Source organism: Protopterus annectens, chromosome 7.part1 (assembly GCF_019279795.1).
Source record: "Protopterus annectens isolate FY-2018-M chromosome 7.part1, PAN1.0, whole genome shotgun sequence".
NCBI lineage: Eukaryota > Metazoa > Chordata > Ceratodontiformes > Protopteridae > Protopterus > Protopterus annectens.
In genome coordinates this window covers 480965164-480989611 of record NC_056740.1, presented here as the reverse complement: position 1 = coordinate 480989611, position 24448 = coordinate 480965164, and the positions used below count along the sequence as shown (strand labels likewise).

At 41.8% G+C, this 24448-nt stretch overlaps 2 protein-coding genes across 2 annotated transcripts in view; both read right to left on the bottom strand.

Moving 5' to 3' along the window:
• Positions 1-1257, bottom strand: part of RBM6 (RNA binding motif protein 6) — a 689827-nt gene extending 688570 nt beyond the window's left edge. The window contains exon 1 of the mRNA XM_044078933.1: positions 937-1257. Within this exon, the coding sequence (XP_043934868.1) occupies positions 937-1023 (87 nt within the window). The 5' untranslated portion in view covers positions 1024-1257. The remainder of the gene's footprint in view (positions 1-936) is intronic.
• A 5889-nt stretch (positions 1258-7146) lies between these two features.
• Positions 7147-24448, bottom strand: part of LOC122807833 (RNA-binding protein 6-like) — a gene marked incomplete in the record, with an annotated part of 356906 nt that continues 339604 nt past the window's right edge. Inside the window, 1 exon segment of the mRNA XM_044078932.1 lies at positions 7147-7460. Within this exon segment, the coding sequence (XP_043934867.1) occupies positions 7344-7460 (117 nt within the window).

The window sequence follows — 24448 nt, the reverse complement described above, 5'->3', positions numbered from 1 at the left end:
GCCGTTAAACGCTCGAATTTATACACTATCCTGAACTGTTTTGAAATACTACAGGTGACACCAGTTACAAAGAGTAACACTAAAGAACTTCTGAAATCATAACTACTAAAATGTTCAATTTACTGTTTTAAGAGTCTAGTTCTACAGTGTACAGCTGTCAACAGGCAATTGACAAAAGCGGCATTTGGTCAACTGCCCCAGCAGTACAATTACAATGGTTATTTCCTAGGTACAGTTCTTACCCTGCCTGACACTTGCATTAAGAGTATGCTAATGTGGACAACTTAACAGCAATGGTTTGGGGTGCGGGGGGGGGGCTCATTTCTGCTATGTATATGTACTACTACTGTCCAGATTAACAAGGTTAAACGATTACATCTTTGTGTTGGTTCACTTAAATTTTACAGCAAGCTAGTGCACATCCAAACCTAATATTCAATGCATGGGGTGGTTTCACCATTAACACCATCACACATTACCAATACAAAGCACTCTCTTTCCATAAGCATTAATAATGACTTATCAGGTAAGCACTAAACCCAGTTCCAAACCTAAGAAAAACAAACCACAGTATCACCTCTGAAATAAGACAGGCTGTTCTTGAACCCTGGCATCAACCAAGAAAACCTAAAAATTTTTTTTTTTTTTTTTAAAACGACTTCGGCAATTGAGTATAAAGACTGTGCCAAAATGCAGAAAGGCAATGGGCAATTTTAAGCAACCTAATTCATGGACCTGAAGGTCAAGCTTCCTCTATCACTACACACAACTGAGAAATACTTGACTTAAAAATGGTTTGACCAGAGGAGGAGGAATGGATGAAGGTAAAGGAAGTAGCTCCATCTCTTGGTCTTCTCTCCCTCCTCTCCTCCTCCCCCAACACCCCTCAGATAACCCTTCCAATCTTTTAAGTGGTAGACCGATGAATAAAGCAACCTGATTGGCTTCCATGCATCTGACGGCCTCTTCCAAGTGTGAAAATTCCACGTAGGCGAAACCATGGCTGTAACCTGGGGACAGCATTTAAATATAGATGGGATCAGAGTTAGTCAGTGAATATATTCTTTTTACATATAGGAAAATAAATTGCCAACAATACAAATCAAAACAATGTTATGTCTATAAATGAAAGGGCTTGAAATATTCCAGTTCAAGTGTTTGTAAACTCTCCTACTCCATCCTACGACACATCTATCCTTAGAACGCAACTCTAAAGGAAACGTCAGCTTGCATTTTACTTTAAGCAATTGGAAAAAAAAATGTCACTAACAATGGGTTAAAGACACTAAACTGACTAGCTTGAAGGGCAGAATCTAAAAAGGAATGCAGCTGCCATCAGGGGATGCACCACCTCTGCCAAACATAGGAGCATAAACCAAAGGCAATTTATAAAATGCATGAAAAGCAGTGCAGTCAGGCAGTGCAATTACTTAAAATATGGGGAAAGGGCACAGAATTGGGCAAACGGTACTAAAAATGGGTTCAGTGTAGCATATATCTGCACCTTGGGTCTCGAGTTTTGAAAATGCCAAGTAAGATAAGTCTTGTAGTGCAACCTAACTTCTCACAACTATAGGGAACTAGAAATTTAAAATAGAAGCAATATTTGTACAGGAAATGGTATATTGCAAGCCCCTTCAACTCTTGATTGCATTAACACAACTTCCACTCTAAAATTTAACATCCCACCTTAACAGCAAGAAAAAAAAAAAAAAAAAAAAAAAAGTAAAATGCAATTTAATTCAACAAATATGAAAACAGAAGTGCTAGGCAACTGTACACATTGTAGAAGCATGCAGAATCAAATACAGAAATGACTGATGCCCATCTACACTACAATTCAGCAAGCACGGTGCATCACCTATGTACCAGCACGACTGACCTGTTACTGAAGCCAAAATGGGCGACTAGCTTTAGGCATGGTCATTCTTGCAAATTTACAGAGAAGGCTCACAAAAAAATTAACTGCTGTAAGCCTGAATAATTTATTAACTGCAAAAACGGACAGACAGCAGCTACTTATCCTGCCTAAAAGCAGGACACCAGTGATTCTAGGGCACTTAAGATGCTACCCTGCAAACTATTTCAAATGCACTTGAGTGTGGAACAAGCGAGTGACATGACTAAGTTAATTCTGCACAGTATCCAGCACAAGGATCTAGCTCAGTGTGGCATTTGAAGTTCAACATTTACTCCACCTTCTTTGCCTCAAGTCTCATCTCACAAAAGTGTAACTGCTCCTGCCCACACAATAGTCACTATACCAGTCAGAAGTATAAAATCCACAATTACGTTTAAAGCAAACCTACCTTTCTCACAGCACAAGGTTTGCATGGTAGGTATTGTGAAACCATATAACTGGTGGGTGTACCTTACAAACAGTTCACCCCTGGCTCCCAAGTAGCTCTGCTAGTCCCCCTCACCTGGATGGGTTTGCTATGTATTGTTGCCGAAACAAAGAATGGTAGCAGCAGGTTTATCACTGACCAAGCTTGCCTGCAATTCTCCCATAATAAGCATCTTTGTAACAAAAACGTTAGAAAACAAGTACCCTAGTGTAGTGCTCTGTAGTTAAACGTTCTGATCCAATGTACAGTCGCATAACTCACCCCTTGAAAAGTACTCTGGCACGACAGATGAAACTTTGCATCTTCTGCGAGGATAAAACATCCCTCAAGCAGCACACCACTTTCAAGTTTATTACACAAATTTCCTTTTCATATACCCATGTCCTCTGCATGAAAGCACACTTCTCAGTAGAATATCTACATCTCAACACAGTCAGCTTTTCTAATTTCTTGCTGTTGTAAATGTATGAAGACTTAGACATTTGTGCTGTTAAGGATAGGGTAGGATTTTGGGGAAAAAAAAGCACTGAAGTGGAATGATGGAGGGTATCTTGAAGTACATCTTGATCAATGCTACATGGGGTGGAAAAACTGTTTCCATGTTGCAGTTACTGTAGAATGAGTGGAACTGGCAGAAAGTCTCCCTAATGGGCATATGTACATAGTTTCTTCGGTTAAGTCCAGTTTGTAAAGAATGGACAAATCTAATCTGCAGTCTGAAGAGCAAATCTCTCCACTAAGCAACCAACACCCATGTGTAAACCAAAAAGGCACTGCTCTGGAACATGTGCAACTTGTAGTGAAGAGTGCAACAGGTAATGAAAAATCCAGAAAATTCCCAGCCCCTGCAGCCACACGTGAACCTCACAAATAAGCCACAAACATCAGCATTAGAGCTGTGCAATAAAATTCTGTTTTAACAGCCACTACTTTATTTAACATCCAACAGCAGTTTGTAAGTAAAGTTTCTCCATCAATTAGCACACATTTCACAGTCATCTGGCTCTTGCGTTTAATACACTCCAAGTCTTAACTCAGTTTCAAATCTCAAACATGCTGCTCTGCACAGTATCCTAGAATGATCAGATTACGTAAAAAGAAAAAATACGTACCTGATGAGATGTTTAAAGCTTACAAACACATCTAAATGCCAGTTTAAAATGAGTTTAATTGTAAGGATTTAAAAAACAACTGATCTTTCAGGCATTGTGACATGCCACTGTGAAACATCAGATTAAGTCCTTCAGAGATGCCCTGAGTTTGATGTTATTCTGGAGAAGCTTATCTGCTGATGCAGCAACTGAACAATATTTTTGACATGGCTTTTAAAGACCACATCAACTACAAACAGTAATCAATAGCTTAGCTTCTCCATCTGAAGTGTAAAACATGCCACTTTAAAACTTGAACCTGGTAATTAACTCCGCTATATACTTCCCACTGTACTTTCAATAACCTGACACTGGGCAGTCTACTAACATGCTTGAGTGAAGACAAACTACAACTACCATGCAGTGAAATGGGAGGGACCATGAAATTACTAACAAACTTAGCATATTCCACTGCAGCTGCACTCAAGCTCTGTGCCTTCCTAAACATAGTTAGACTTAGCACTCACTTTTCCTTACAAACATTATCCCTACAATTCCACATACAAACAAGGACTTGCTTTAACCCTTCTATGGGCTCTTGTACTCTGTGTTCAGCTTCCTCTGCGTTCACCATGTACAGAGTTTGAATGAACACGTGATACTTCACAAATTCCCTCCCAGGCTCATTTCACTCAGCACTAGAAGGCTACTGCCAAGTAAAACTTCACCCACCAAGAAGTTGGAGCACTTTCTTTCCCACACAATGGGAACATGAACCTACAGAGTTTCTAGGCGTTTGCAGCACTTGAGCCTACTCAATTCTCTGGTAACTTACAGCCCTTTTTGATTCTAGTCTCAAAGTAAAGAAACCAGATACCAATGATAGTCTTGAGGCACTAAATTCCTACACTTAAAGTCAACTTCCCATCCCTCATAGCTAATTTACTTGTAATTGCCATCTTCCTTCTTCACCTTGATTCCTCCTGCATTTTATCTGATTATTTACTCATAACTAATATACATTATCATTTCACTTTATAGGGAAAACTGCACTAGCCCTCACCTCCTAAGTACTTCCTTCATAAATGTCTGTTATTTCTCTGAAACTTGATTCAGTATTTTGAATATAGTATAAACTCAAAATTTTCTTGCATTATTCTTTATAATCTATAATCTATTAATTTTATCTAATCTTCTGTCATAGCTATTTCTTTTGTGTTTATTTGAAATTGTTTGCTGGTGTCAAAATACTTTGGATTATTATATAATTTATAATGTGTTATAGTTTTTGTATAACTAGTATGAATCACTTTTTGTAACATACTGCTCTGAGCTTTTCTCCCCAGGACTCCATTGAAAACGGGTTATTTGACCCAATGGACTATCCTGGTAAACCAACTGCAATAAATAAATAAATAAATAAATAAATAAACTAAGCACAATTTTGCAGTTGCAGAAGAAACTGCTTACTGTGGTCTGTGTTTACAATGTAAAAAGCACAACTAAAGTCAATGGATGAAGTTTCAGGCAGTCTACTGACCAGCTCATCATTAAGCAGTAGTTCTAAATGCAAAGATCTGGTATAAGTTTGTATGGCAAGGGAAACTTGCCTTTTGAAGACTGAGAAAACTCAAGCAGATTATGGGAAAAGAGACCAAACAGAAAAAGAAATGTGCTCACATTATGGCATTCTGAGGCGGAAAATAGTACATTACTATAGCAAAAAACACAAGAGAACTGTTTTCCTATCTCCCCTTTAAAGCTGTTGTGGCCAAGACTTGCATTAAATACAGAATGCAGGGAAGGAACAAAGTTTCTTCACTCAAAGATGACACAGCATATTTAAAATAAAGATCAGAGTGTGACAGAGGGCTGTGTATAGAAAATACTGTTTCACAGGATTGTTGTGAAACATTTCCTAAGAACTACACAAAAATAAATAAAATTGAATTGAACAGCAAACATGCAAAGTTAATGACATGAACATACTAATCCTCCCCACCAAACTAATTTTTCTTGAAGGTGACAAAAGCTTGCATAGCCCCAGAGGACAGTCTATGATAAAGGGGAACAAAGTCAACAGTAAAGTTGTTTACCCAAAAAGGCAAGTTACAAGGTGAGAGGATGGCATAATAGTTGAGCTGCTTACCTTACAGACAAGGTGCAGGGTTTGAATCTCACATGGGGTAACTGGCTAGGCCTGAAATGGCCCACAAGGGCAGTTAGCCTAATACTAACTTTTACACTTCTGTGGCTCTGTTCGACAGTGGCACAGGAAAATAATTTTCTTGGGTGGCAAAAGCCTGGGTACCTTTTGGCTAGGCTTACATAGGCCCTCAGGCCAATAGCCTAGTACCTACCTATGAAGACAAACAGGAAAGACAAATGTAGCTCTTGGTATACAGAATATACCCCGCTGTTGTACAGTATACAAGTAGTAAGGCACATTGTTAAAAATTCTTTATCACTGAATTTCTAGCTTACTACTGTTACAGTAAGTAACAGTACATTCTAAAAGCAAACTATTAAGCTTTTACTGCTTTAGGTATTTTGAAGATAACCTTCATTAATATGCACAAAGGCTTAGAGAGGAAATGGCCTATGGTCTGGGCAGAATATGTGGAAGACATTAGCTCCTTCACTGGGCTGAAGATAAATCAATAAGAAACACTGAAATTGCCTATCTAAACCCAAACAGAGAAATGCCCAACTCCCTACAAGGTTGATTTCCTTTCTTTGGGCACAGAAAACACTTCGCTTTCAGCTGCAGGACAGAACTGCAGCCTGGCAGCATAAATTTTAGTGCGTCTCCAGACTATTGTTTTTTTTTTTTTTTTTTTTTTTACCACTAAGCCTCTCTCCACACCCCAAGATGCCATACACCCTCTCGGAGGATACTCAGATCTCTCACTGCCTGTGTCACCCAAAGGAAGCCACAAGTACTTTAGAATAACAGGCCACAAATCAAACCATACCCTCCAAAATTTGTCAACAAACTTGTCTGGTCTGCTTCCTTTCCACCTAGTCAATTCATAAAGTGCTAGTACCTCACTATCCCACCTTCCAAATAGTTCAATAAATTCAGTTAACACACCCTTCACAAACCTATAAAATGAAAAATATGAGCATTCAGACAATGTAAATGCACTGCATCTGAAGCTCATTTTCTCTCCAAAGTACCAAGGCTATAGTTTAACTGTTCTCTTTCAGCCTTACCAAACTGCGTTAAGTGATTTCACTAAAGTTTCCTTTTCCCCAATTGACTGTAGGAAGAAACGTTCAAGTCTACACATCTCAATATTTACTACTGCTAGATGTCACAGACAAATCACCTAAATTTTTACTTGCTTGGGCAAAAACCTTAAATGCAGGTTTACACTCAGCAAGGAGGAACAGGTATAGATGCTCCTCCCGCATACGAAACAGTAAGTCATTAAGGTCTTTTTAGTGGAAACTTGTGTTCTCAAATACAAGGAAGAGCACAGAAGTGAGAAGAATGGAATTTTCCTGGGCTCAGCCACACAGAATTAGCACACTTTCAGTGAAAGGTGATCTAAAACGTATTGTGACGAAAGTGAAAAACTGACTAAATTTTAAAATGTGTGCAACCTGAAAAAGTGCAGGGATTCATTCATGGAGAAGAACGCTATATAATCAAACAAGGTTGGGTTTACTGTAACACATTAAAAAGGCCAAAAGCATCAGAATTTTCAGGAATAAAAACTTTTCTTTTTTATTTTAAAACAAAGTACCATTGTCTGACATTTCTACACAATATTGTTCAAGATATTACACAAGTCCATTTGTCTCAGACTGGCACCATCTGTGCACGACTGGCTGATCTTTGCCAACCACGTGTCCTAATCTAGGAAAAGTTGTTAAAGTCTCTGTCACTGCTGCCCATTCAAAACCAAGGGCTGAAAGTCGCAGGGAGGAGGAGGTGGTTCTCACCTGTACTAAGATTTGCCAGACGAAAGCCACTCATGGTACTGCCATCAGGGTTCTTAAATGCGTTCAGAACCTAGAACGATGAAAAACAGCAGCAGAAGCTTAATATTTTAACAGCATTAAATAAAAATCAAGAAATATCTTGCATTGTACCTTACTAGAGTTTCAGTCTTATGAAAAAAACAGTTCCCAATCCCCACAAAAGAACCCATAAACAATCCACAATTCATCTCTATTTTCTTGATGTTGTTGTACAATCGGGAATGTAATTTGCCGCCAGACACAACTTACTGGAGTCTGGTTAATTCTGAAAACACCTGCTGCCTGACCTCCTTCCTTTCACTTTCCTATTATGTCAGTCTGCCTCACTGAGTCCCCCCCCCCCCCACTTTGTCATCTTCTATATCCAAGCCACTGGAATGATTTGCAGCACATTCGCCCTTATTACTCAAGGTACAAATGTTGAAGAAAACGTCAGCTTCTCCTCAAAGTACTTTTACCACTAAGCAAATGCAGTGCATCTTTGAAATGCTACGGTTTTATGGTCGACACATTTCAAAGATAACACATATTCCCCTTCTGGAATGAACGACCTTTGAAACACTCTTGTCCATATAGTGCCATTGTGCACAACACCACAGTTTTGTTGAGACTGGCAGCAATTTGTAGGTTTTTACTGTCCAATTACCTAAAATTTAGCCACTAAACTTTGATGCACCAGTTCTCTACACTGTTCTCCCATGAACTACTGCAAAAAATATATATCAACCCCAGGCTTCTTCCTCATTGCTGACCTTGTGTAAGTCCTGATTGTCATGTTTCTATTTTCACCACAGTATAGGAAGCATGGATGCCCCAGTTTTCCCAGTCTAAGTGCTACTGCAGTCTCATTCTCAGCTCTTCCTTTTACTACAGGCTTCCACCCAATGGAAGACTTTCATTCAACTTGAACCATTTAGACATGCAAGTTGTGAACATATCACATCATATCTGGAAGAGCAGGCCTATCCTTATTAACAATCAGGACTGGGACCATAGGACTTAGGACTGCTCAGCAAACACTTTCTGCCAAGAACACTTTCTATCCCCACAACATACCACAGTAAACAGCCTCAAGAAGCTGAATAAAAAAGACAGCCTCCTGCCAAAGAGGATGAAGGGAAGGATGCGAGGATAAATCTGCTCTTCCAGATCAATCATAAGTATACCCTTGATATCGGTTCAAAAGAAATAATTAAATCTGGATATTGTACCTAATCTGTAGTGTTCTGCAGCAGTCTATTACAAGAATGTACAGTCTAAATATGTTAAGAACTTACACTTGTAGATGCAGCATGCGAGACGATATAAAAGTTTTCACAACTGGAGTACTCGTCTTTTTTACTCTGGGCCTGAACTAACACACTGATAACCTTCAGTACACACACACAAACACTCATACTGTGGCAAGAGACGAGAGCGCGTCTTCTGCAACAGAAGAGTTACCACCAATGCAATACTAAACAATAAAGATCACTTGGGGCTTCTAGCACAAAAGGCCTGCCATTCAGCCTGACCTTCAGAGCTTTGCACCCTTCCCCTTCTTTACATACACGAAACCCACATGAATATAAGCACAACTTTATTTTTAATTTTTTTTTTGTCTGAAGAGCAAGAGATGACATCCTGGAACACCAACATAACTCTGGAGTATAAAAAGTCATCCTAGGCTTTATGGACTCATCTGCTGAGGGGCATTCACAATTCTCATTTCTGACGTGTACTTGGAATGAGGCTTATGGCAATGCCCCTCAGAAGACTAGTGCACATCATATCGCCTGCAGCCTAAATCCCTAAACTATCAAGAGTCTGGACAATTCTCCTCGGGACTAATTTTTTGGATAACCAAGGGGATTTCCTCAGTTCTAGTTGATAAAGACATCTGCAGGTCTAAGATAAAGACAACCAGCGCCCACCTGCAAGCAGACACCTCAAGGTGGTCACCACCTCCACACGCACTACCATGGCATTCAACGCATGGATGCTCACTGTCTACAGTCCTGCCACAGCACAAATTGAGCAGGCCCTCCTATCATTCACAAGCCCCTCATGCCCTGATGAGACTGGTTCAAGACTGCTACTCCTCCAGAACCTGCAAGTGTACTCAGATCATGAATTATTGTGTGGTGTCCCCAGTCAAGAGGAAACCATTTCCCCTATGGGGTCAGATTCCTCTGACTAGAATGGACAGACCTTTGCAGGCCAAGTCTTCCCCTCAAGTTGCAACTCAAAACAATGACGACACATTATTCAAAGTCTCAACTGTTATGCAACAGTGAATAATATGAAAAGCTTCTAAAGATCTATTAGAAAAACATGTCAAGAAATTGGTGAAAGTCAGTTATGCTTCAGATACAGAACTTGAAATATTAAGAGTCAACTAGAGGGATTTTCATCTTTCTAGCCCCAAACATTTTTTAAAGACAAAAGTAGACACACTACTCTGCCAATGTTATATTGCAACTTGTGTGTTCTGCAACACTTGTGTTCACACCATTTGGCCTTTGAGGAACAGAATCCCTCATATTACACAAATCTGCTCTATCCTTAAATGTGCTGCTGTTTTGAGACTATGCACTGTAGACTATTCCAAAGCCCGACAAACAAGTAATAAATCTTTTCTAACATGTATTTAAACATGAGCTAAATCACCAGATGACTGCCCAGTAATTCTTTTCACCCCTATCCTAATACTGCCTGCAAAGACTGTTTGGTAAACCCCTGAATCACAAATGTTTGCCATGTACAAGTCTATTTAGTATACATTTGTTAACCGGGTTAAGTGTCTGAGCTTTTGGCTCATTTTCAGCAGAGACCCGGGGAGAAATCTCTTGTGGGGGTTGAACCTGTAGAAATTCTTTCACAGTTTGCATTGATTTAGCCTTTTCCTTAATACCTCCTCAGCATTAGCACCAAATAGTACATCCTTTTGAAGAGGGGCGTCTAGTAATTTAGCTTTGACATGATCAGGCAAGGCTTGTTCCTTGAGCCAGGCATGCCTACACGTATGAATGATCCTGTAACAGCAGCGCTACATGAGGCCTCTAGAGCATCAAAACCACATTGTAAGGTATGCTTACCCACTTGTTCTGCACTATGCATCAAATCCTGCAACTCCTTCAAGTCTGGTTGTTCAGGTTGTGACATTTTACTTTTCAATTGTGATAACAAAAACTGTTGGTATTTTAGCATATGAAACTGACAGTTTAAGGCCCTCATGGATAAGGTAGCAGAGGTATATACTTTTTTTCCCCACCTTTCTAAGGATCTGGAATCTCTCTCGGAAGGCAATGGATTTTTAGCAATGGAGGCCTTACCTCCCTTGGGGCCCTGTGAGATGGTTTCTGGGTCAGCAGCATGGCTTTTGTATAGAAATTGGTGAGAGTCAGGAACCCTGTAGGTACCTGTCAGGCTTAACTGGAGCTGGAGGTAGAGAGTCTAGGTTAAGGCAGGCCTCTGAGTAAACATCATCTAGGATGTCCAAGACAGGAGGTATAGCCAGAGGCCTGTGCTGAGGAAGCAAGAGAAATTCCCTGAGCCTTTTCTTGGAATCTGAATAATCCTGGCCTTCCCAGTGGAAGTGTTCCCTTAAGGTATGCAAAGTTTCCCCAAATGAGTAATCCTCAGGGGGATACAGAAGGGATGGACTCCTCCGCATCAGAGTCTTCAAAAGGGGAGTAAGAATGTTCCTGATCAGAGTGCTCTGAAATAATGGAGCCCTGATCAGAGGAGGGGGAATCTTCCTCCACTCTAGGCCTTTTGTCCGAGGGGGCTGAGAACCTCTAAGAGTAATTAAATCCTCAGCCATTTTAAGCATCTGTTTCTTGGGCATGGGGCCTGGAGATGGGCCCTGTGTAGATGGTCTCAGAGTGCATGGTTGCTTTAGACTTTGTGAAAGCCTTGATGGAGAAAGAAGAGGAAGGTCTGAAGACACCTTGAGTGGAGGTGGACCTGTCCACATTCTGAGTTTCAATGCCAAGAGTGGCTTCGGTATCTGTAGTCGGGGTGTGGGCCGAGGAGCCTGCGACCTCGGGCACAGGAGACACCATCAAAGAAATGTAGTCGGTAGTCAGGGGCTGCATAGGCGCCTCGCTGAGAACCGGACCACGTGTAGTCGGCTTTGGCATGGTGTCGGTAGAGGCAGCGGACTTCGTGTGTCGGTCCTTGCCTCTGCGTTTTTTTAGACAAAACCGGAGTCGGAGTATACGACGACATAGTATAGTTAAATGCTTTCCCAAAATAATGCTGGGCGAACTCCGCCCGACGCTTAATAGTGCGTTTGTTAAATGTAGCACAAAAAAGACACACCAAGACGTCGTGGTCTGGGCCTAAACAAGGTATACAGAGGGAATGGAAATCCTTATGCGGTATTTGCTTCCCACAAGAAATACAATTATTAACTTTGTCTAACATCGGTCTGAGGCAAGAAAAATTTCCCCAACGGGGTACTTAGCTTTTAAGAAGACTTCGGTTTCCAAATTTTCGTAATCTCAGGAGCTGGCGGCACTTGCGAACTGCTTCTGCTTCGGGCACCGCACGGTAAGAAAGACTGAAGAAAATGGCGTCGACTGGTTCCTTTATACCCCTGTCGCACTGACGTCAGTGAAGAAGCGACGACAACCGACACCGGACCTAGACTTTGGAATTCAGCCGACCGAGGACCTGCCTGACTGCAGGAGAACCCATCTGTTATGACTGCAGCTGTATGCACGATGAACATACACATTTTTCCACCTCTTTGCCCTTTGGGGTATGGTCTAGAAGGGGCGGAAAAACGGACCCCTACGGCAGACAGGGTCTTTCCTTCTAGCTCACACCTAGTGAAGGTCTCCTTCACTTTGGGCACAAACAGGGAGGAGCCATCAAAAGGGGCATTAGTAAAGGAAGACTTAAAGGCTTCCGCAAAGGAGCATAGGCGCATCCAGGATTGTCTCCTCAGAGCGATCACTGAAGTTGCCACCTTACTCGATCCTTCGGCTGCATATGAAGTGAGCCGCATGGATGAGTTAATGATAGAGTTTAGTCAGCTGTGCTGACTTTGTCTGAGACAGCAGCATCTGTGGTACCCTGGAGAGCATCTCCCAATTCTTTGAGGAGATCTCTCTGAAGACGGGTAAAATGAATGAGGTAGTTCAGCGATCTCATGGAAAAAGTCGCTGAACTAAAAATGCGCTTCCCGTACCTGTCCATCGTCCTGGAGTCCTTGTTAGGAGGATGAACAGAGGAAGATGCTTCAGACGTTTCTTTCTTGGTGGCCGCCACCACCATAGCGTCAACTGGGACTCCCTTGGTGAGGTACGCCTTATCCTCGGGGGCAGTGATTTACTTACTGGGCCTCCGAGGGACTGGTTCCAATGTGTCAGGGGACTCCCACGCCCTTCGAGCTATTAAATCCATTAACTCGAAGGGTGGAGTTACCCAGAAGGTGGAAGATTGAGCCCCAAAAGCCTTCAGTAACACCGACTCGTCCTCAGTAGGAGCAATGGACTGCCAGTCACCCCTCTGAGAATTTCAAGGATGTTGACGAATGAGACATCCTCCGAGGAGGACCGTGGAGACCCCTCTGACTCATCCAAGTCGGTATCCAATGTCAACGATTCTTGTGGGGAATCAAGGTGCCTCCTCTTGCACAACCTCTTCCTCGGGACATCAGAGGGGACATCTGGTGAAGCTTGCGAGGAGCAGGGTTCAACCTCTAGGGTTGACTGAGGCTTTGGGTCTCTAAGCTTGGCGGGAACCAGTGGTGCGGAGACAGAACATGTACCTTTCGGGGAGGGAGAAGAAGAATCTGACGATGTGAAAGTCCTACCAGACAAGACCTTCCTCACGGCTTCGAAGGCACCGGAGCCCCTGGCCGAGGGTTCCACCGGTTCCAAAGACGGTAGTCTCCCCGGGCCCGGAACCACGGGCTCCAATCCAGAGGATGGAGCCGAACTAATCAGAGCCGCGGCACCGAGGGGAAGAGTTGAAACCGAAATTTCGGTTAGACCCCCCCCCCCCCAGAACAGAGGAGAGATTGTCGGCTCAGAGACCCCTCGATGGGTATGGAGGGTGTCGAGGTCAGTGGAGCCGAAAGCACTAAAGGCTTTGGCCCCGGGGGGGATCAATGATCATCAGATCCTCGACTCCCGGCTCAGATGACTCGAAGGGTCTCGAAGGAGGATCAACAGATGGGACAGGAAGGGCCTCAAGCTTCAAAATCAACTGGGACGAAACCACAATCAGTTTGGATAAGGCAGTGTTCATCAGTTTCTGCACCACTCTTTCCACATCGGTGTCAGACAGTCTGGAGGAACGGGTCGAAGGGGCTGAAGAGGTCATCGAGCGAAGGATCGATGAAGGGGGTACCTCTGACACTGGCTCCAAGACCTGGACCTCAACTCGAGGCAGCATCTCGGTGCTCGGCTCCAAGGTCTGTGGAGCCAGCAACCAAATCTTAGAAGAGGTACTCTGAGCCGATGACCTGGGCTTCGACCCCTTCGAAGACTTCGATGACTGGTCTGCCTTTTCCAATGCCTCCTGAAACTCCGGCTTCAGGAGACGTCTCAACCAATTTCCTGCGTCTCTCCATCATCACTCTGCCATTAAAAGAGAGTGGCAGATGGAGCAATCCTCCTGACGATGGAGAGGGCCCAGACAGCAAACGCAGGAAACATGGTTATCAGTTATGAACATTTTCTGTCCACACTGGCAACATTTAAAGCCAGATTTGGCTTTTTCCAACATTTTTTTAGCCCAAAATAGCAAATACAATTATATGTATAAAGTATACAAAACTACCACTAACACACACTATAATACCTTTCAGTTAACTGGTGAAAAGAAAAGGAATTACCAGTAAAAAAATTCTGACAGAGCCTTGACAGAAAAAAGGAAAAATGGCCTAAAGCCTAGGAGCAGCCGCTCCCACAACAATCCAACACTAATTTAAAAACACACACACCAACACTACACTAATACTAGTACTATGTAATCCAAATAATAAAACTCAACAATTCTAACTATTTTAGTGATGATATAGATATATAGATATATAGATATATATATAGATATAGATATATAGATATAGATATATAGATATGAAAAAAATCTGAATACTGGTCCGAGCTCTCTCGACGAGACCTGTTGCAGCGGCAAACTAGATCTGAGGGTTAGCAGCAGGGGATCATGGGATAGGGACTGCGCCTCGAGCTTCTTAGACGCAGAGCTTGGAATGTGGCCGACTCGGAGCAGAGGGATGGGCTCCGAACCAGTGTGTAAGAACAAACGGCGAGATCAAACAACTTCACATAGGTTCTTAGAGTGGTTGAAAAACGTACACCCACTGCACAGAGGGTCTTTCCATCCTTCCCCACACCTGGAGAGGGTCTTCACTTCTGGGCCAAACAGAGAACTGCCATCAAAAGGAGCATTAACGCATAAGGACTTGAAGGGCTCCAAAAATCTCATGTGCATCCAGGCATGCCTCCTTATGGATATGCCTGAACCCACCACCCTTGAGGTACCTTCAGCCACATGCGAGATAAGCCTCAGGGAGGAGTCAAAAATAGATACAGGGTAGCCAACTGCGATGAGACAGATGCCTGAACCTCAGCAGTGATGGATCCTGTAAGAATGGAGTTGTTCTTTTATCAAATTCCTTTGAAGCCTTGTAAAATAGGCCAGGTAGTACAGTGATGAGAGCAAGTGTCGCTGAAGCATACACATGCTTCCCAAATGTGTCCACTGCCCTAGACTCCCTGTTAGGGGGATTAACAGAATGAAGGCACTCGTGGAGCAGAGTTTAGTGACCACTGCCACGATCATGGCATCTACTGGCACTCACTTGCTTACAGGTGATGTCAAAATCTGATCTGGTCTCTTGGGGACTGGATCAGTTGTGTCAGGCTCCTCCCATACCCACAGAGAGCAAATCACTGAGCTCATCGGTGCGTGCAGTCACCCAGGAAGTAGACAGGCCAGACCCAAAGGCCTCCAGGAACACAGACTCCTCTGAGAAAGGGTTTTTGGGCTGACCAACCACACTTTTGCTTTAGGATTTTAAGGGTGTCTCCAAAGGAGACATCTTCAAGTGGTGATCTTGGAGACCCTTCCCCTTCACTGAAATCAGTGTCTTTGGTGAGAGACTCCTGAGAAAAATCTAAGTGCTGCCTCTTGCACATCAGATTCAGTGGGATACAACACAGAGGTATTGGAAGAAATGGTAATACCCTGCTGTGTATACTAGAGACTGCGCATTGAGCCTCATTATCCTGGTCTATAGGGACAGCCTACCCAAAGACAAGTGGACCCAGATGGATGATCCAAGGAGGGAAGACCCGTCTGTCCTGCAGCAGCAGTAAACACCCTCTACCACCTGAAAGGCAGACCACTCCAGGAAGAAGGAAGCTGCTTTAGCAGATAAGCCATGTTTCAGACCCCTCGGCTCCCTATGCCCCCCAAAGGCAACCCACTTCGGAGTCAACTTTAACACCTCGGACTTGACAGGGACACCTTGTCTGAGTCATCCGGATCTGAAACCATAAGAGTCAGAGCACTCAGTAAGCTTCAAATCCAAAAAAAACTACGATCTTTGGATCCAAAGTCCACTGTCCCAGAAGAGACTGATCCAAGGGCACCAAAACAACTGGTACGATATGTGAAGGAGCTGAAAAAGGTAGTGAAGGAGCTGAAAAAGGTAGTGTAGTGCTTATAAAGGCTTCCTGACCCAATGGGGTAGAAGCTGGAATAACTCCTATCTGTATTTGTGTGGAGAGAAACTTCCTCATCCTTTCCACATTTGAACAAGCAGATGCCAGTTGTAGGGATCCTAGGTGTCTATGTACTTCTAGGAAGGGAGAAGGTACACGGGATGGTACCGAATCCAAGGGAGTATGCTGTTCTTTGTAACCGCTTCGGAACCAATAAAGTAGACTTAGTCAGACACCAATGCAGAAGTAGCTTTCTGATCAAATGTCTTGTTCTTTTTCCCCACGGTGGTTAAAGTAATAGGATCAGAATATGGTGTAAAGGATCCAGAAGGCTTAGAAGACTCTTGCCTTGCACTTGGGGGGGGGGGTTTGAGCTCCAGATAACCCCTTGAAAAAAAAAAACAACTTTTAATATTAATTGTTTGCATCAGCCAAGGCTCCAGGATTAAATCCCTGACAAATCTAGCATTCAATATTCAGGTGTTGAGGGTCTAAAACAATACACCAATAGATCATGAGAATCTGAAAGCAGAATTGTGTCTGCATTCCATACATTAAAAAAAAAAAAAAAAAAAAAAGGCACACTAAAGTGTAGACAAGGAGGTACAAGAACAAATACTATAAATACAATATTAAATTACATGAAGGAATTCAATTACCTGAAATTAAAACAATTCCATCTCAAGAGCCAAAGGCTATCATGTCTTCACTCTAATGCAGCAAACGAGACCTGAGGAGAGTGTTAAGGTTGGTGCATTATGGAAAAAGGAAGAGCTCAAGAGTTTTTTGGTGGCCAAGAGCTTTAATAATGACAGAGTTGGGTTTGGGTCCAATCCTTGGATCCAACTGTTGAGGAATGAATGAAAACCAACATTAGATCCCAATACACATCAGACCCCATTACTTCAGGCAGTTAACCTAAGTGTGGGGTGTAAGACCAATCTCTTCCTCCTCCAGTATGGTACAGTCTCTCCAACTGCTGGCAGGACGGGAAGAACCAGTGCTGTCTCAGCGAAGAGGCGGTCACTAGATCACACTGGGTATATCTGCCCTGAGTTTTGTTAGTACGCTGGAGATCAGAGGTAAGGGCAGGAACGCATACAGGAGATCAGAGGTAAGGGCAGGAACACATACAGGAACCAGTCTGCCCAAGTGAAGGAGAATGCATCTAATTTTCCACACTCCTGCCTGTTGTGTTCAGGAACAAAAATTCTGTACTTTGCTGTGGAGAGAAGCAAACAGGTCTATTGAGGAGCTCCCCCACTGCTGATTCAAACAACTTTCTTTTCAACATCTATTCACTGGGGTCTAGAAGGTACCTGCTTAAAGAATCTGCGAGGGTATTGTTCTGGCCTGGAATGTAAGAGGCTATGAGGGTCAAACCCTATCTCGAATCTGCATCTATTTTTTTTTTTCGGGCAAGGCTGCACTGGGGGTAGGACAGTTTACCCTTGTTTATGTACCACGTAACTGTGGTGTCTGTCGAAAGATGTAGTGTTCTTGAGCTCAGGTTTGTTGAAAGGAGTTTCTGGCCAGGCAGACTGCTAGTAACTCCTTGCGATTTACAAGGAACTCCCTCTGCTGTCAAGACCAAATGCCCTGTATCTTCAGGGGACCCAAGTGGGCACCACAAGCTACGTCTGAACTGCCCATGGTAATGGTCTTGTTTGCTTATGACAAAGTGAAAGCTGCCCCTGGGTCTAGAAGCAAACTTGTTAGGGCAGCCTATCAAGAAAGCAATCACATCTTGGAGAATCAAAGCTTTACGATGAACAGTCCAAGCTCCCAGACAGGATCTCTGTATGAAGGAGTCTGGGATTTTTGAAGGCAAAGTGAGACTTGTGTTCTGAAAAGAACCTACTGTGAGCTGCAAGGTAAAAACCACAAACCAGTGACTCTGAAAAAGGAAAAATGTGTTTACTCCTCTGACGCCTTTCACAGGAGAATACTGAACAAACTTCACACTTCACATTTATACTACATTCAATTATCCAATAATCCTAGTTATTTAAAGCAAAACTCGCCAATTAAAATCTACATTCATTCCTTGCGGCAAACTATCAAACTTTAAAATATAAACTGCTTCTTTATACAACAAAAATTTGTTTTATATTTTTATACAAATTATCTACAACTTTCTCCAATATTGTACCTACTAACCCATGAGATTGACTGATGTACATAATAAAAATGCTCTGCTATTAGAATGTTGTTGTTTGTCTTTCGGCTTTTCCCGGTAAGGGGTCGCCACACCGGAACTCCAGTCTGCTAATGATTGGCAGTAGATTTTTACGAAACACCGAGGTGCCAGCTCGATGCTCAACCTTCAACGAAGGCACGCCCATTTACGCACGCATGTCTTTTGAACACTACCCAACCACGGGCAGAACATACAGATTCCACACAGAAGGCAATCCCAAGCCAGGCCGAGAATCGAACGGGAAAACCTCTTGCTGCGAGGCGTAACACCGAGGCATCCTCCGCTACGTATTAGAATGCGGTCTGAAATTTATTCTTACAGTACTACCGAGGGTGATGTGTTCAAGTTTATCAGGAAATTGAAATTGAAGTATATGTTTAGACACAATTTAGAAGTTGCACCTCAGATTTCTGATGAAAAAGTTTCTCTTATGATGATAGTAATGAAAAAGCCTCTTTTTAATATTAATGATAGTTTTTTCTCTTGTGTATCTGATCTTACAGATGCATATTACTTATTTGATACTAGCATAGAAATAAAAAGCAAATTTATACCTGCGTTTAATTGTATAGAAATTATGCAGTTTCAAAATGTTAAATTATTCTGTGGAACAAGAATGTTAAATTAAAAAAAAGTATGAATATTAATTATAATCTGAACAAAAATGAATGGCTAGCACTGCAAGCATTGGGAAGAAATGCAGATTTGATATTCAAGCCTGCAGATAAATGCAACAAATTAGTTTTGTTACATATTTCCCCAATATTTAGAAATGTGCTATAATCATCTGAATGATGTTACAGTATATGAAAAAGTTCAGGGGGAGATGTATGAGCTGGCTATTTCTGAGTATGAACAATTGTTACACAAGAGTATCAGGTTAGGGTACCTGACTGAAGATGTTAAAAAATTTCTGTCATTATAACACTAGTATGGCATATTTTTATTGTGTACCAAAAATTCATAAGTATGGTTAAGCCTTATTGTTTCTGGAAGTAATTTTTTGCATAATATTGGATGTCTTTTACATGAATTAATGTACCCAAGGTATTACTGCTACCAGCCTATGTGAAAGATGCATCTAATTTTTTTGTACAAAATACAGAACATAGGCTGGAATGATCAGATGTATTGGATTACTCTTAATGTAGAGCTTGTATACAAATATTCATCATGAATTTGGTCTAGAAGTAGAGATTTTGCTCAAGGCAAGGTCCAGCAACTGAATATATAGTGGAAATGTTATATTTGTCTTACAAAAAACATTTTTTTGAATTTAGAGGAGTTTAGATAAAAGCAGGGCACAGCAATGGGGCAGCATTTGCCCCCCCTTATATGCCAACTTAAGCATGGGTTTGTTTGAACAAGAATGTATTTACAGAACTTTTATTTCAACAATATGCTAATAATTATAGGTTTATAGATTACGACTTTTGTGTGAAGAGGGGAACAAAAAAATGATGAATTTATATCAGAGTTGCAAACTAATAGGTTTAACCTCAAATTTGAAGGTATACAAATAGGGAAAAAAGTATCATTCTTAGATTTAGAGGAAGATGTATCTAAGGGATATCTACATACTAAAATACATAGAAAATTTGAAGATCAAGTTGTCATCCCCCCCCATACTAAAAAGGCGCTCCCTATTTGAGAGTTTACAAGGTTATATAGACAATGTAATTATACAGAAGAACTAAGACAGGAAGTTCACAGTATGTATATGTTCTACTCAAGAGGGTATAACCAGCAAATAACAGATAAGGCTTACTATAAAACCAGTCAGATTACTACACACGAATGTAATAGAGATATAAGAAGTTATGTTAGCAATGAAAGAAGAAATAATTCAGAGATTTATTTCATCACATTATACAGTGTTAGAGAGCTGCGGTGGTGGTGCTGCGGTAGCGTTGTCGCCTCACATTAAGACGTTGTCCTGTTCGATTCTCAGCTAAAGCATGTTCTGTGTGGAGACATGCGTGAATGGGCGTACCTTCGTTGAAGGTTGCGTGTCAGGGCTGGTAACTCGGCACGTAAAAATCCACTACCAAACATTAGCGGACTGGAGTTCCGCTGTGGCGACCCCTAACCGGGAAAAGCCAAAAGATGCAACATAGTGTTTTTAGTGATAAAGTTGTAGCCATGGTGAAATATTATTGGAATTTTTTAAAAACATCCAAGGAAGCAAGAGATTGGTTACCAGGGAATTTAAAATTCTATTATAAAAGTAGGGAGAAATATTAAAAGTTTTTTAGTTAAAGGTAGAGTGATTAAATCAGAACTTAAATTTTATGATGCACTAACACATTTGGTACTGAAATATGTGGTAAATGCAAGGTATGCAAGCATATAGTTGCAGGGTTTGATAATATAAATGGTATAACATTTAATGGGAAAGCAAATTTTACATGTGATAGAGTGCATTACATATGCACTTAAATGCCCCTGTAATAAGTTTTATATTGGGGAAATGAAAAGGCCTTTTAAAGTCAGATTGCTTGAACACAGAGACAATGAAAATGTTAAAACGTCTAGCTCAGTAGCAGAGCATTTTTATTATAATCAGAGTCAATCTCATGGGTTAGTAGGTACAATATTAGAGAAAGCTGTAGATAATTTGTATAAAAATTTACTGTATAAAGAAGCAGTTTATATTTAAAAACTTGATAATTTGGTACCACAAGGAATGAATGTAGATTTTAATGGGAGTGTTCTGCTTTAAATAACTTTGTAATTAAATAGGATTATTGGATAATTGATAGAATGAATGTACTATAAATATGGAGTGTGAAGTTTGTTCAGTATTCTCCTGTGAAGGCATCAGCAGAGACGTCAGAGGAATAAATGCAGTTCTCTTTTTTTTTTGAGTCACTAGTTTGTGGTTTTTATCTTACCGTTTTTCAGTTTGTGGCTTAATTGGTGTTATCTGCAAGGTGTCTAGGGTCTCTTCCCCTGAATAATATAGAGTTCTGTAATGTGTTAACAGAGGAGCTAGGTGCATTACAAAAACACCGGAAGCAGTACACAGCCCAAATGATAAAGCACAGTACTGGAAGTGGGAACATGTTGCTAGAAATCGTAGTTACTTAAAATCCTTAAGCCTTTTCCCGAAGGGATCCTTGAAGGCACTTCCTGAGGATAGGTGATAAGAGGCCTTCTTACTCTTTTGGTGGTTTTGGAATGCCCAAGAAGGATGGTACTTCTCCAAGGTGACTACAGTACCCCTTCTCTATGAGGCTGAGGACCCAATGGTCACAGCTGATGGATTCCCACTGATTTAAGAGGAGGGAGAGACTTCCTGACAGAGGTTTGGGAGGAATGAAAGGGGTAAGAAAGGGTGGGGTAAAGCAGTCACAGTTATCTGTGTTGGGTGGATTCATTGGCTCCCTTGCAATTTGTGACTGTTTTATTTGCCATCTCCTAGACTGTCTTGGTCTTTTACCATGGGGGGGGGGGCTCCCCTACTCTTGCCTCGGTGGAAGGGGCCAAGTTTATGAAGAGTAGTTCCTACTGCTCCCTTGTAGTTGAAAACAGGTAAAATTCTTCCACAGTTTTAACTTCCTTCCCTTTTTTGTCCAGTTTTTAAACTAACTTTCAGCTTGAGGGCCAAAAAGAAATTATTATCTAATGGGGCATCCAATAGTTCAGCCTTTACTTGATCGGACAGGAATTGGGTCCTAAGCCATGTATGTCTGCAGATAAAAAAACCAATGACAAGCTGCTCTGCAAGCACCACACAAGGTGACAGCCACATTTTAGGGAGTGTCCGGAGACTTGTAAAACTTCTCTGGATATCTCCTGGATTTCCATGGATAAGGTTCTATCTTTATTAGCCCACCCCAGTTCAAGGTACTTCAGCACATGGGACTAATTCTAAGCTCTCCGTGCCAGAGGCACAGGCGTTCCCAAATCTATCTAGCAATCTAATTTCCCCCATCATGAGGCAAAGAAATGTCGTTAGTCCTTTAGGTACACCTTTTGTGGATTCAGCCGATACAATAAGGAACAGTATTTGGATTTTTGTAGATATGCTTGTGAGATTCAAGCACTCTGTTAAACCTGTTTCCTAGGAGCAGGATGTAGAGCTACATCTTCAAGAGACATCCAATACATGTACAGGATGTGGTCTGGGTAAAGGTAAGCTCAGCAGTTCACTGTAGTGGGTCTGGGCCAGGGGGAACTGCTTACTTTTACCAAAGGAAAGCCTACTTCACTCTATGTAGGGTATCCCCGAAGGAAACATCTGGGGGGGGGGGGGGGTCAGTATTTCTCATTGTCCGAGGTAGAGTAATCTTTCTGAAAAGCTACTTCCCTGCGCCTTTTAAAGGGGGAAAGAATTGGAGGTGAAGAGTAAAAGGTCTCTCTAGATTTCATAAAGGTCAAACTCCTGTGCTGCTTTAAAAAGAGTTCTTGGACTTTGGTTTGAGAAGTAGTGGTCGAAGGCAGTAGCGAAACATAGGAAGTGATTTGCTTCCATTCAGTAGTCCATTGTAAAAGGTGTGACTGGGGATTTGGTTGTCCATCTTTGGTAGTCAGGGAAGACACAGTCTCCCCCTTGAGAATTATGGTGGGACATCTAAAGCATTTGCCTGCAGAGAGACCACCAACCCAACTAAGAGAGCCATGTTGGCATTCATATATGAGCCTAAAACCATGGCAGCCTTCTGAAGGGTTTTTGTAGCCAGTCTGGGCTTAGGAGTTGCCAGACCAAGGGGCTGCAAACATTTCTCATCACCTAGGTCAGCAGACTTAAGATCGATACAGTTTTTTCACTTGCGTCACGGTTCTTAGCCTGTCTCTTTTTGGAGTAGGCACAGGCACATTTATTGCCAGCATTACTATTATGCAATATGATGGCTATACAGAGTCATGTCTAAGGTTAACAAGTACAATGTGGTAACAGCAGCTGATATTCACTAGTCTCTACTCTCCATCTTAACAGTGTAGGTGTCTGGTGGTGGTTATTTATCATCAAATAATAGGTATCGAATGTTTATGTAATATGAACTACCACTTGCATGTCCTACGTGTTATTTTCTTTGTTATTTTTTGATACCGCTGCATCTACGTTATTAGCACTGCATTTCTCTTGTGAGCGCACATTTGTAATTTCATTTAAGCAACACTTGTGACAACAATGTTTCTTTGAATCTTTGAAGTCCTGCTTTAAAAGTGGACCTAGAAAGCTGAACACGACTCCACATGGGTCTGCAAGTACCTCAGTCCTATGGTTTGACAGTTTTCACATGGACTTCTGCAAAATTAGGACAATTAGAAATGCTGTGCTGAAGCCCCATGCAGAACAGACAAAACAAGTGAAAATCTTTAGTCAGGGTATGCTTCACAAACTCCAAACAACTGCTGACTTTGAAATTTACCCAAGGGGTACTTGACTGAAACTAGGTTATCTGGAAACACGAGCAGACAAACTGCGAGTGTACTGAACACTTATCATGCAGCAGACGACCCAAGAATCAGTACTGTAATATGGAATACGAAGACAATCATTGGTGAGATCTCACACACGAGAGGAATTTGTTTGCATGGGGGTCTCGTATGCAATACTCTCTTCACGAACTGTTTTACCAAAAGAGGAGGGAGTTCTATTCGTAGACAAGCAGACACAGCTGATAAATGCACTTTAATAGACACGTACAAAGTCATCTTGAAGCAGCTCACACTATTTTAAGACCAGAGAGATATCAACTTCAATGGATCATATGTTCCAATTAAGGAACCACTAATACTTATAAAATATTGCTGTGTAACAAGTTAATGCAATTATGCCAACTGTCTCTGGAGTTTTTCTCCCAGACCTCAGCTGAAAATTGGCACCCACCCAGTCGGACCTTCCCAATAAACAAATGTCAAAGTGGATGGGGTTTTCAAGGGTATTCTAACAGCAGGTTTTATGGCCTCCTTTAAAACCTGCTGCAAATCCTCATAAAACAAGTGCCTTAATGGAATCATACAGGCTTTAAATTGTAACTGCTCCAAACTGAGTTGCACCAATACCCCCCCCACACACACACTGACAGACCATACCCAGAGTGCAAGGGATTCTTCAGTAATTGCCCTTGGCCCAATACCCAGAGTGCAAGGGATTCTTCAGTAATTGCCCTTGGCCCAATA